The 14,400-nt window shown below is 36.5% G+C and overlaps 1 protein-coding gene across 2 annotated transcripts in view; it reads left to right on the forward strand.

The window, feature by feature from the left end:
* The window catches only part of LOC139952890 (uncharacterized), a 79,425-nt gene that overhangs the window by 15,957 nt on the left and 49,068 nt on the right, over positions 1-14,400 (forward strand). For both annotated transcript variants that reach the window (XM_071952175.1, XM_071952176.1), the window contains exons 2-3: positions 122-188; positions 12,870-12,923. In XM_071952175.1, the coding sequence (XP_071808276.1) occupies positions 122-188; positions 12,870-12,923 (121 nt within the window). The remainder of the gene's footprint in view (positions 1-121; positions 189-12,869; positions 12,924-14,400) is intronic.

A 14,400-nucleotide genomic window follows, 5' to 3' on the forward strand; every position in this document is an offset into this window, starting at 1 on the left:
TTCTCTGCTCGTCTTCAGGAGGGGCAAAAAACAAACTTTGCGTTGGAAATCTGATGACTCTCTTGAGTGTGATTGAAGTGTAGACTAAAACGTCTTTGTTTCGTTTTTATTTTTCCCGCAGATGCAAGTCGGAGACATTATTTTGGAAATTAATGGTGAGGCTGTCGAAGGAAAAACAACAAAAGAAGGTAATTAAAAAGAAAATGCTTTTTAAAATTATATTTGCATGGGTGATAAGTGTTATGAAAATGTTTATGGTAATACTTTGTTTTAAAATGCCTAGTAACATGGAGTACGCACGCGCAGAAGCCATAATTTGCCGCTAACCCGTGAAATATTTTGCTGTGAGCACAGAATTCCCTGCTTCCGTAAGCGCCGATTCTGTGCTTACGGTAAGCAGAGCCATGAAATTGGGCCCAGGTGTGGTCTCTATGTTTCGATCAGTATTCTATGCTGGTCTTCATGAGGGAAGGGAAAAGAAAAACAACAACTTCGCAGTGGAAAACTGATGTCTCTCTTGAGTGTAATTTCTGTATAATTTTGTTTATAAATCTGCATTTATAACATTGACAGAATCTATGACCTTATCATTTTAAATTTGATTAAAAGTGTCAAATATATTTTTATTAAGTTATGTAAAATATTGTCTGTTTAAGTTGACTTGAAACAACAGGATGTCCGGGATTAAGGTGTGTCGGGATGTACTAAAAGGTTGTTGATCAAAAATGATTGCGTCATATTAGACAAATACACCTCAGCTTATCCTGACCTTGAGGAAGCTCTTGTGATTGACCTTTGACACATAGTGTTGACCTTTGAGAGTGTTAGCCAGTGTGTTCTAACTTTGCACACCCTGTTTTATCTGTCATTTACCAATAATATGAAAAAAACTGTCTGTACATCATTTTGAGATTTTAAATGTTAAAACGCTGTATTGAAAATAAATCATTACATACGTGATTGTAAGTGGACAATTTGGACACCAAGTGTTAAAATTTCAAGCAGATTTTGAGACTCTTTGACCAAATACTGGCTAAATCCTTTACATGGCTCCAATATGTTGCATTGATTGTAGTCCATGAAGTAGATACTGACAATGATTAAATGCAATTGTCACAGCATTGTACTGTGAATGCGTACTTCCACTAAGCTTGGGCGATATCACGATATTATCGAATATCGCGATATTAATTTGGAAACGATTTCGATATCGGATGTTGGTTTTAATCGATCGCGATAATCGCGATATATCGCAATATCGATTAAATATTGCGATGTATTTGGTAGCTGAGACATCTTGCACCCCAATAGGTTTGGAGTAAAACAAATAGAAAAGGTCATTAGAACACCTCTCTTAAGCTATGACTGTCTCTTCTACAACTTTCACTTGGAGTTTGAAGACTGATGATGTCAAATTTCATTAATCGCGGTTATATCGAATATTGCGATATATTGTCGGCGATATATCGTGCATAAAACAAATCGATATCGCCCAAGCTTAACTTCCACCATGTCAACTGTATCGTCCCTTTAATATACTAATAGTTACAGTGTTCAGATGAATCTTCATGGTTTAAACTTCAAAATACTTGTTTTTCAATTTATTACAAAATTAGTTTTGATAATTAAGGGGTTCTGATTGTGTTGCTTGGCGCAGGGAAGCAATAAAATTTATAAATATATCTTACGCATTCATATTCATTTTGTTTATTTCAGAATTAAATATAATTTGATATGTTTGGATTCGTACCACATGTACACTGTACAGAAACCACAAGGCACAGGTAATTGAGCATTTACGGTTACTGTATCGTGATCATTATTGACATGTGTCACATTATAACAATACACAATCAATAACGATTTGTCTGCGATAATAATTAGGCGTCATCTACAGTACGTGTACGCGACTGTGTACATGTACATGTATGTATGCATACATGTACATGCACTTGACATGTTTTACGTACAGTCTGACAGTGTACAATGTACAGGTACATTGCATAGCTCAAATTTTACACTGGACTGCCAGGCCCGAGGGCAGTAGTTTCAGCGTGGGGGCCAGTGAACTCATGACTTGAAAAGTAGGCAGTTATGTAAAAAAAAAAATAATAGTAATTGAATAAATAATTACTATCGTTACTAACACCTCACTGCCTTTCAATTATTTGAAACAAATTAAATAATTAAAATAGGGTTTCCTATTTTTATCACCACGAAATAGATACGTGTAGCTGGATAGTTGGCGCAAAAGGTTGTTTTATTAATTATTTATTTCTTGACAATGCACTGTGCATATATCAAACAATCAACTCAACAACAACGAAATTTATGTTTTTCTCATGCAGTTAGTATTTAAGTATTTACACAAAATACCTGTGCGTATCACGGCCAGGCATAAATTGGTCCTTACCTACACTGAAGAAAATATTAAAATGGTTTGGCTACTATTATGAGAATGTCCATGGGGAAATTACATATTGTACAATGTCAGACCGTTTGAGGTGTCGAGCGTATCATTGACTGCCCTTAATAAAGGCACTGGGGTCGATTTCACAAAGAGTTAGGACTAGTCCTAACTTAGGACTAGTCCTAGGAGATATACAAATTGCATTGATAGTCCTAAGTTAGAACGAGTAACTGGTCCTAACTCGAGATAAGACTGATCCTAACTCTTTGTGAAATCCACCCCTGGACACGTTTGGTAATTGTCAAAGACCAGTATTCTCACTTGGTGTCTCCTAACTTAGTGCATAAAATAACAAACCAGTAAAAATTTGGTCTCATTTGGTCATCGAATTTGCAAGAGATAAAAACACCCTTTGTTCCACAAATGTGTGTGCTTTCAATCATCTGCCTAATAAAAGTCTTTTATTATCTGAGTGAGAAATTGCCTCTTTCTCAAAATTTACACTTTACTTCAGAGGGAGACGTTTATCACAAAGTTTTATACAATCAACAGCTCTCCATTGCTCGTTACCAAGTAAGTTTTTATGCTGACAATTATTTTGAGTAATTACTACCCGTAGTGACCATCCCAGTGTCATTAATAGCCAGCAATGGCCATAACATGACAGCTGGTGCATGGTCAGTTGACCAGTGACAGCACTCGATCCTAACACCTTAGGCGGTCACTGTAATCAGATAACCAATTTTACATTCTAGGTTTCATTTCTGAGATATATATTTAATGCCACATACCGACCCTTGAACATTACCATAAAGAAGAATTACTAATTTGATCTGTAAAAGGGATGGTATAATGTACGTGTGGTAATCCTCTTAAAGGCAGTGTACACTTTTGGTAATTGTCAAAGACTAGCCTTCACAGTTGGTGTATCTCAACATATGCAAGAAATAACTAACCTGTGAAAACTTGAGCTCAATCGGTCATCGAACTTGCGAGATAATAATAAAAGAAAAAACACCCTTTTCACACAAAGTTGTGTGCGTTTAGATGGTTGATTTTGAGACCTCAAATTTTAAACTTGAGGTCTCGAAATCAAATTCGTGGAAAATTACTTCTATCTCAAAAACTAATCCACTTCAGAGGGAGCGGTTTCTCACAATGTTTGATACTGCCAACCTCTCCCCATTACTCTTTACCAAGTATAAGGTTTTATGCTAATGATTATTTTGAGTAATTACAAATAGTGTCCACTGCCTTTAAGTTTAGATTGCATTTTTTTTTTTCAAGTCCAAATTTCTAGCTGGGTGTTAGAGGTCATTAGTACAGGATTGGTAGAACTGACAAAATAGTCGCAGACAGTGTTCATATTTTGTGTGATCGACCATGAAACAACAAATGTTAAAATTTAGCCTTGATCCCGTTGTGTGAGGCAAGAGAAAAGCGTGGCAAAGCATGCATAATTTTCAGCATGGAAGTCCATTTTGCCCTTTTTGTAAACAGCTGTTTACAGCAGGTGTACAATGTATAAGACTTCATTTCGGAGGGAAATATTTCACAGAAAAATTGGTGCTAGTATGAGCTTCAGTAAGCTGAATTAAGCATGTTTCTTATCCTTACCCGTAATAATTGTCAAAGACCAGGGGCCAATTTCATAGAGCTGCTTAAGCAAAAAATTTGCTTAAGCACGAAAATAGCACGCTTATTTTACACATGTTACTGGCCAAAATGTCATGCCATATACATTGCTTATGACTAGTATTTAGCTGCTGTTTACTTAGCATTACAATTGAGTGGAGTCTTGGCTGGTAATCTGATTTTACTAAGCAATGAATTTTTTGCTTAAGCAAAAATTTTTGCTTAAGCAGCTCTATGAAATTGGGCCCAGTTGTCTCACTTGGTGTATCCCAACAATGTATGTATGCATAAAATAACAAGCCTGAAAACAACAAGCCTGAAAATTTGGACTCAAGTGATCATTGAAGTTGCAAGAAAATGATGAAAGAAAATCACTCTCATTGTACAAAAATAGGGTGCTTTCAGATAGGAATAAAAGGCTTCTAACCATTCCAGAAGTCTTTTATCATTCTAGTGAGAAAATAACATCTTTCTCAAAAACTATATGTCTTCAGTGGGTGGTTGTTTCTCACAATGTTTTGTACTATATCAACAGCTCTCCATTGCTTTTTTACCAAGTAAGGTTTTAGGCAAATATATCTTGAGTTATTACCAAACAAGTACAGTGCCTTTAAAAAACAGGGGAGTATAAAAAGGTCCACAAACCTTTTAGTTGCCCAACTTTGATTGATCAGTCACTTTTATGCACGTTACCGTGTTGAACTTAAGCACTGTATCTTGAGAAGCTTTAATTCAATTGTACTCCACTAAATTGTTCACACTTCAAGTTCCTAGACATGTACATGTGCACAGATGACCTTTAATATATGATTTGATTACATGGTTCTAGGGTTCTGTTCTATTCTGTTATTTCTTCACTTACGTTGGACCGAGTGAAGAAGCATTAATGTTAATTTCTTAGGTTTTTTTGTCGAAGAAACTGAAGGCAAAGAAACTGTATACATGATCAGGCCTGGGCCAAATATATGATAAGAACCCAGTGCACTTACGAAAAGAGAAGGGGTTTGCCTCTTTTGTTTCTGGTTTTATTGGCTGCATCCATACATGTAATGCACCACAGCACCCTGTTAACCATGTATCATGGTGATGTGCTCGTATACATCATTCGTGAACATGTACAGTAAAAAACATCGGAGAAATCAGTAAACAAAAAACTATTTCACATTTTGCATGACATCAATTCAACAACAATAATTTCATAAAAGGCTTAATTATTTTTTATTTATTTCTCATCAAAAATTACATTTCAGACAGAAAGGGATGTAAAAATTCTACTAGTCATCATCATTAGACCGTGTAGGTTTTATGTAAATCTGTGATCTTCACAATTTTTGTTATGTTCTGTAATGTTCCTTTAACCATGTATTTATTTTATTGATTGACTGAGTGGAAATAAAGTCTATTGATTGATTGATAAAGGCCTTCTGAAGGCAGTCAATAGTTCATACCAAAACCTGTTGGAACCTGCGTAAGACTTAAAGACACTGGACACTATTGGTAATTGTTAAAGACCAGTCTTCTCACTTGCTGTATCTCAACATATATGCATAAAATAACAAACCTGTGAAAATTTAAGCTCAATTGGTCGTCGAAGTTGCAAGACAATAATGAAAGCAAAAACACACATTGTCACACGAAGGTGTTTGCTTTCGGATGCTTGATTTCGAGACCTCAAAATCTAATTCTGAGGTCTCGAAATCAAATGCGCGGAAAATTACTTCTTTCTCGCAAACTACTCCACTTCAGAGGGTGACGTTTCTAACAATATTTTATACTACCAACAGCTCTCCATTACTCGTTACTAAGTAAGGTTTTATGTTAATAATTGTTTTGAGTAGCTACGCGCCTTTAAACTGTGTAAATTCAATATCAATCAAAATTCGATTGACCTAGATTCCCAGCCCTGATTAGACCACATTCTAGTCAAAGGTCTGGCAGGGTTTCACGTTAAAGGGGTTCATGATAACTATCAGAAAGAAAACCTTTAAACCAAGGGACTGACTCGATCAACTTACCAATCAACTAACCATTCATTTGACCAATCAATTGACCAATTAACTGACTTGATTTCCCAGCCCTGATTAGACCACATTCTAGTCAAAGGTCTGGCAGGGTTTCATGTTAAAGGGACTCATAAATACTGCCAGAAAGAAAACCCTTTAACTAAGTGACTGACTCAATCAACTGACCAGTCAATTGACCAATTAACTGACTTGATTTCCCAGCCCTGATTAGACCACATTCTAGTCAAAGGTCTGGCAGGGTTTCCTATTAAAGGGACTCATAAATACTGCCAGAAAGAAAACTCTTTAACTAAGTGACTGACCAATCAACTGACTAACCAACTGACTAACCAACTGACCAATCAGTTGACCAATCAATTGACCAATCAACTGATCAATCAACTGACTTGACTGTCAGGGTTTCACGTTAAAGGGGTTCATGATTACTATCAGAAAGAAAACCTTTGAACCAAGGGACTGACTCAATCAACTGACCAATCAACTGACCAGTCAATTGACCAATTAACTGACTTGATTTCCCAGCCCTGATTAGACCACATTCTAGTCAAAGGTCTGGCAGGGTTTCACGTTAAAGGGATTCATAAATACTGCCAGAAAGAAAACATTTAATAAATGGACTGATTAATCAACTGACCAACCAACCAACTGACCAACCAACTGACAAAACAACTGACAAAACCAACCTTAGTTGTAATTTGTCTGGTTGGGTTTTTTCATTTCCCACTTTTCTAAGCATTTACTTTAGAAGTGAAACTTGTCATTAGAACATTGCAAATTAGATCACCAATTTGAGCTGTTTTAACTGAATTACACAGGTGGCAATTTTAAAAATTTCAACCACATTCCTAAATTGACCTTTAAAGAGAGGGATTTTACAACAATAGACTAAAAGATTTAAATGATATAAATTACGCTGATTGTGAAAGATGAATCCTAATATTTTGAGTACACGTACCTGTACTGCTTGAAGACGTCTGATTCTGCCGTGAATTGTCTTCAATTCCTCTGGCACTACCCTGAACTGCCGATGGCACATCTTATTCCCCATGGCATACTAAATACCATCGCTATCTGTAGAAACTTGCCCCATAAAAATACATTAGCATCAATTTCCCCAAAAGAGTTCGATGCAACTCACCGCCACTGCAGAGGCAATTACGAAGTGTGGTATCAAATAGCTCTCTTTCCAATATTCGGAGGGCACTCGCTGAAGTTGACCTATTGGCTAAAGGTTCACCATCCCCCCCCCCCCCTGGCTTGTTGAAATAAAAATTCATGGAGAGACTGCTGTGCAATTTAATTTGACAATCCTTATAGTCGGTTAATGTATAAGAGGGAGATTGTGTCTGACAGGTCAGCAACTGTAGCAAGAGCTAAAAAGTATTTCGAAGTTAACCTTTTTTTTTTTTTTTTCATTATTTTGATCAAATTCCTAAGAAAGTAAAGATAAACACCATACAGAATGCCCCAGATTACAGAGTGGGGCTTTCAAAAACCAAAGTTAAATGTATGTAAGCAGGCTTCCGTACCCCCGCCAGCTTTCACGCTCGCAAGCTTTCCCTTTTTTTTTTCCAACATCCTACCATATCCCTGTGAGAGGGCAAGGCCATTCTCATCTTGTAAAGGGCAGTTACCTTGTAAAGGGCACTTAACTTTTAAAGCCATTGGACCCTTTCGGTATTGTCCAACGCCCACACTTCGTGTATCACGACTTATTAAAGAATAACAAACCTGTGAAAATTTAGGCTCAACCGGTCATCGGAGTCGGACGTAAATAACGGAAAAAACCAACCTTTAATCGGCACGTTTCGCCGTGTCATGACATGTGTTTAAAATAAATCCGTAATTCTTGATATCGAGAATTTATATTGTTTTACTGTTTTCTCAAAAAGTAAAGCATTTCATGGAATAATATTTCAAGAGAAGTCTTTCACCACTACCTTCTGTAAACCCTGTAAGTTATTTGTAAATCTGTGAACTTTTTTTTTCTTCTGTACCGTAAGGGTCCAATGGCTTTAAGCTCTTTTAAAAAGTATATTTGAAGGGGCAACGGAGGCCACTGCTTCGGTAGCCCCTTCATGCATTTCCAGGGCAGCAATAAATGCATTAAAAGCACTCCATTTAAGCTTTGCAGTCGTCGCCTCTAAACACACAATTTACACAAAACTTGAAAAGCTTGACATTTTTTAGAATAACAAACTTAATAGATGAGATTAGAATATTAGAAAACCCTTATCTTTATGACAACCTATGTCACATCAATACATCGTCATGGTTATCACCGTGGTAATTTCAACAGCTCTGAGAAGCGTACTCAAATTTGGAGTGTTTTATAAGACACTACAATTGATGAAACAAATTCTCAATGTATAAAAAATACAGCTAAATTGACACAATTTAGCATACAGTTCCTTGCAGCCCTTCAATTTCATCTTTGATCAGGGCAAGGCTATTTTCATTTTGCAAAGGGTACTGTCATTGGAAAATTCACAAAGTGAATGGGAAACACTTGAAGGGCACCAAGGCCAAGACTAGGGGCAACAGAGGTCATGACCTCCGTGGGGCTGCATGTAATTTGAGGAGTTATTCATATACTCTCTGTTTTTTTTATATCGGTTTTGTTGCTGCGCCCCCCCCCCAAAAAAAAAAAAAAATAATAATAATAATAATAATAATAATAATAATAATAATAAAAATTATTTATAATAACAATAATGATAATAATAATAACAATAATAAAATTAAAAAAATAATATTAATAATAATTATAATTTACCATGAAGCTAAAACTATATATAATAACTCCCCAGATTGCAGAGTTGGGCTTTTAAAACCAAAGAAAAATTAAACGTTAATATTGGGCTTCATGCTTGCAAGGTTTTAAAATTGCATTCTTTTGCACTTTGCGCTCAAAGTTAATGGGTTTTTTTTTCCCTCTAACAGCCTATCACATCCGTGCTTTACCGGTTGTTTCCTTTGGGAAAGTGTCTGCACGTTTTTGGTTAATGCAGACATTTTTATTGACAGGACAGAGGGTGGTGTCCTGTCCTACTGTTGTTGCAGGTACATGTAGTGATGCCGAAGTTAAAGATTAATAAGTCACCTACATAATATAATAATAATAATAATAATAATAATAATAATAATAATAATAATAATAATAATAATAATAATAATAATAATAATAATAATAATAATAATAATAATAATAATAATAATAATAATAATAGTAATAATAATAGTATCGAAGTCTTATATAGCGCACGTATCTACCAAACAAGGTACTCAAGGCGCTGAGTATATACAAACTTTCAGAAAGATAGGTTATTGCAGTGATTAATTCTGAGACCCAATTATTTAGCACCTTATAAGGGTTTACAAGGTGCTACGGCGCATTAAGCAGCCACAACCAGGAACACCGGGGCAAACCCCTTCTCTTTTCGATAAGCGGACTGGGTTCTTTTACATGCCTTACACAACACATGGGACCAACGGCTTTACGTCCCATCCGAAGGACGAAGCAATGGTTAAGTGTCTTGCTCAAGGGCACAGTGTCACGGCTGGGGATTCGAACCCACACTCTGCTGATCAGAAACACCAGAGTTTGAATTCGGTGCTCTTAACCGCTCGGCCACGACACTTCCACAATAATATTAGTCTTCCTTCGAAAATGGAATAAAAATCATCATTAAATAGTATACAAAATGATTACTTCAGATAGCATTCTCAAAGATCTTAAAATATAAAACCATTAGGATGCCCCAGATTGCACAATAAAGCTTTGAAAACCAAAGAAATAAAATTTAAAAAAATTCGTGGACCTAAATTCAGGTTGCTTAAAAGCCGAACTTCCCAAATTGGAGTCATCAATGCCACACAATTTTTAAGACGCCTGGGGAGAACCCTGGCAATCTCAAACAATTCTTATGTAAATGAAATTCAATTCAAGGGAGCAAATTAATTGATTGTGAGATAATAACCGCAAAGGGAACTTTTTTGTTTGCAGTTTATTAAAAAAAGATTTCCTCACAAACGGCATATCCTGAAATTGTTATTAAAAAAAAAAAAAAAAAAACACCCAGCCACAATATTGAGACTCTGGTTGTTGTCAGATCTACGCATAAAAAAACCATGAATATTACAGTCTCTAATGAGATTGGTACACTGTGACTGTCTAGCCTGCGGCAATTAGTTATTGCCTTATCAATGAGCATTTGTATCCGCTTGGCTCTCCAGTGAATTCCCGAGCAGTAGTTCTCTTCTTTTCTCATATCACTCTCTTCCCTTACTGCTGAATTTGTTCTCTGTCTCTCGCTTTGTTTCTCATGTTTACGAGTGGGCAACTTCCATCTCCACTGTAAAGGGTTCGTATACGCTTACAGGACTCGAGCAGTAGTTCTCTTCCCTTCTTATCGCTCTCCTCTCTTATACTGCTGAATTTGTTCTCTGTCTCTCGCCTTGTCTCTCATGTTTACGAGTGGGCTACTTCCATCTCCACTTTAAAGGGTTCGTATACGCTCACAGGACTCGAGCAGTAGTTCTCTTCTCTTCTTATCGTTCTTTTCTCTTACTGCTGAATTTGTTCTCTGTCTCTCACTTTGTCTCTCATGTTTGCAAGTGGGTGACTTCCATCTCCACTTTTAAGGGATCGTATACGCTTACTGGGAAACAAGTTGTATATCTTTTTGCATAACCGCAGTACTTTGAAGTGAAATGCATTATACTATTTAAATCTGCCGCTATTTCTTTCCAAGTTTTTGTTGCCAATAATTTTCAGTGTCATTACCAAACGTGCACAGACCCTTGCATCCTGTACTTTACTCTATGGCCCATGTCAAACGAGGCAATTTACAGGCAACCACTTCCAGGCAATCTCCAAGAAGATAATTCATTCACATTTGAATATAATACATTCCTTGGGAATCGTAAGACATTGTTTGAAAATTGACTCATGTGCTACCAAAGTGGTCCTGTAGCATGCACTGCAGTTGGTTGCCTCCAAATTGCCTGTTAAAGTTACCTCGTGTGACAAGGCCCTAAGAATTATTAAAAATGCTACAGTATGACGATGCATATGCTCTGAGCATCAAGGAATGACACCAGACGACTTGGGATAATATCACTGTGTGCTCTTGTGTCTGTTGCACTTATCGTAGGCGCCTTGCATGTATCCTAAAATGAAAATACTTAATAATAACAATAATAATAATAAAAAGACTTGTAATGCGCACATATCCACCCTGCTGGGTGAGGAGAGCTCAAAATAAACACCGAATAATGTACATAGTACTGTGTCAAATTTACCAGGTAATTTTTACCAGATATTGAAGCATTTGACAGCAGTTTTATTTTGGCATAACATTGCCCAGTATGTAGCTTTTGTGCTGTACAAGCATATCTATACGAGACAAGCGTTCAGTATGATGAAGGTACTGGTGCATACGGTTGTACAGTTCACTTGTACTTTTTCAGTGATACATGTATACATAAGAACATGTGTAGCGTAGGTACATGTAAGTCAGTACTGCAGTGACTAGTCTGTTGTATAAAATATTGATCGAAGTATTTTTATAGCGTTTTGTCTAAAACTCCCCACTCCCCACGCCCTTACCCCATCCTTGTTGCACAAACTTGTGTGCTTTCAGATGCCTAATAAAAGGCTTCATTCAGGCCGGAAGTCTTTTAGTATCCGAGTGAGAAATTACCTCCTAATAATATGATAATAATAATGTTGAAAATTTCTAGTGCACCATGTCTGTCAATGATGACACTCCTGTCGCAAAAAATAAGAACTCAGCTAATACACAATGACACAAGACAACTAAAAGTTAACTATGTTACTTCAGAGGGAGCCGTTTCCCACAATGTTTTTTAGTATCAACAGCTCTCTATTGCTTACCAATTTACTTTTTATGCAGACAAATATTTGGAGTAGTTACCAAAAAGTGTCCAATGCCTTTAAGTGTTTTCTTTTCCTATCTTAATTCTTATGAAGGCTTTACTGAGAATTTTTGATTTGAGACAGAAGTATTTAACGGAAAGTCTAAATACAAAACTGTATGTTTTTGCCTATCGCATTGTTTTCTTTATCAAACCCTTTCAAAACGATCCATAATATTGTAATTAAGTCACCGCTCGTGCTACTATTCCTCCTTCAATTACAAAAGATTCCCTAGACTTCCTTCCTGTACGAACCAAAGTCAACTTCTGAATGTTATCCTGCGCTTTCATCTTCCACATCCTTCGTCAATATCCATCCCTCTCATGTTTCCTCTAATTTCCCGTCATCCTGATCCTTGAGACTGTGTCAACATCCTTCACCATCAAGAAGGTGCCCTTCTTCTTCATCTTCTTCTTCTTCTTTTTCTTCTTCTTCTTCAACACCTTAAGATGTTTCCTTCTCCCATCTCTTAAACAAAGTGTACACATTTGGTAATTACTCCAAAAACTAATGACCTTAAAAACTTACTTGATACAATAAAACATTGTGCGAAAATGACTCCCTATGAAGTATCATGCATGAAGTCTTTCTCAGATTCAAATAGTTTAGTTAGAAATTACCTCTTTCTAACAAACTATGTTACTTCAGAGGAAGTTGTTTCCTGCAATGTTGTACATCAACACTTCTCCAATTCTTGCTACAAGCAAGTTTTTATCCTAATATTTTGATTAATAACCGAACATGTCCGGTGCCTTTAAGACACTAAAGCATCTTATCTTACTGAGGGCGGCTGTTGATAATACCTTAAGACAACATAACTCTTATTTTGTTTCTTCTTTCTCTCCATTCTTTTTGGTAGTTGTTACAAGTTTGATGCGATCACCTGATGATCTTGTGCTGAAAGTCAAAGAAGGTGAGATGAAAGAATTTTGTGTTTCTAGGATTTTAATGTTTTTAATGGTCGGCCGACACATATTTAAAAAAAAATGTCTGGGCCTCTTTTCAAAAACATTTGTTTTCTTTCGTCTGAGATGGTTTAAATGTTTCCTTTATTTTTCATTCAAGAAGAAAACGAAAGGAGTGGCCTCTTTAAAGGAAACGGAAACGGGCGGGAACGCTAAATGTGTTTAAATTTTTATTTGACCAAATAGCGCAATTTTCAGGAAATTTTAAATTTCATCAATTCTCATCCCTGACTCTTTTATACATTCCTAGCGAGCAGGATATAAACCACACAGTCCGATAACAGTGTAATTTTATGCGCACATGTACAGTACTTTGTTGTAGACTGCATAATTTCCCAACGGACGTGATGGAAACCTAACGCTTGCGTTTCCTGCTAACATTACTCCGTAGCGACTTCCTACTTGTGGCTCATGTGGTTTGCTCAACAACCACTTAGCAGAATCATTTCTTCTGTAAATACAACGACCACGATGTGTGACATGAGTAGTGGACAAACAAGTCCTTATAATCACACGGTATCTTAAAGGAACATTAGAGCATTGGTTAGACGAAAAACTTGTCTAAGATCACGGATTTGCATAAAACTTACTCGGTCTAATGATGATGACGGTGGAAAACATCCCTTGAAATATTTCTGCCTGAAATGTTGTATTTGATGAGAAATAAATAAAACTGATTTCCCCTTTGGAGTTTATCGCCCAGTGAGCATTTTCTTCAAAACAAATTTTAATCGATGTAAAATGTATCTGTTTTTCACTAATTTCTTGTGACCCAGATGGCCGATCGATCTCAAACTTCTACAGGTTTTTTGTCAGTTTATGTATGGTGGATTGTATAAAGTGCTTACACTGCAAGCAACTGTTTTGCTAGCAAAAACCAAATCTGTAATGTTCCTTTAAACGACAAGAAAGATGTTGAGATGAGTGATGACTAAAAAAAATCGTGAAACTTCAGGGGAGGAGGCAACTCTGGAGAATACACCAAAGGGATAAAACTATGCTACATATTAGGAGAAACAGTGTTTTTTCTTTCCATTATTCTCTTGCAACTTCGCTGACCAATTGAATCAAAATTTTCACAGGTTTGTTATTTAATGCATACGGTTGGGGTACACCAAGTGAGACACACATGTGAGAATATCGGGCTGCGACAATTACCAATAGTGTCCAGTGCCTTTAATGTGTACACCATGTACACGCTCGTGTATCTATTATTGTATAGTGCATGCATACAGCTCCCATCAATATTTTAGCTGCATGCATTACTCAACAAACATTCGTAGTACATGTACCAACAGACTTGATGGAAAACATCCGTGGTGTTGTCACGTTTCACAGTTTCTTTATAAAAAGTGTCATCACCCTCAAACGGTCTTGAGGTACAAAAAAAAAACACACACACTAAGCTAGACATGCTAGGAGGAG

Source organism: Asterias amurensis, chromosome 21 (genome assembly GCF_032118995.1).
Source record: "Asterias amurensis chromosome 21, ASM3211899v1".
Classification (NCBI taxonomy): domain Eukaryota; kingdom Metazoa; phylum Echinodermata; class Asteroidea; order Forcipulatida; family Asteriidae; genus Asterias; species Asterias amurensis.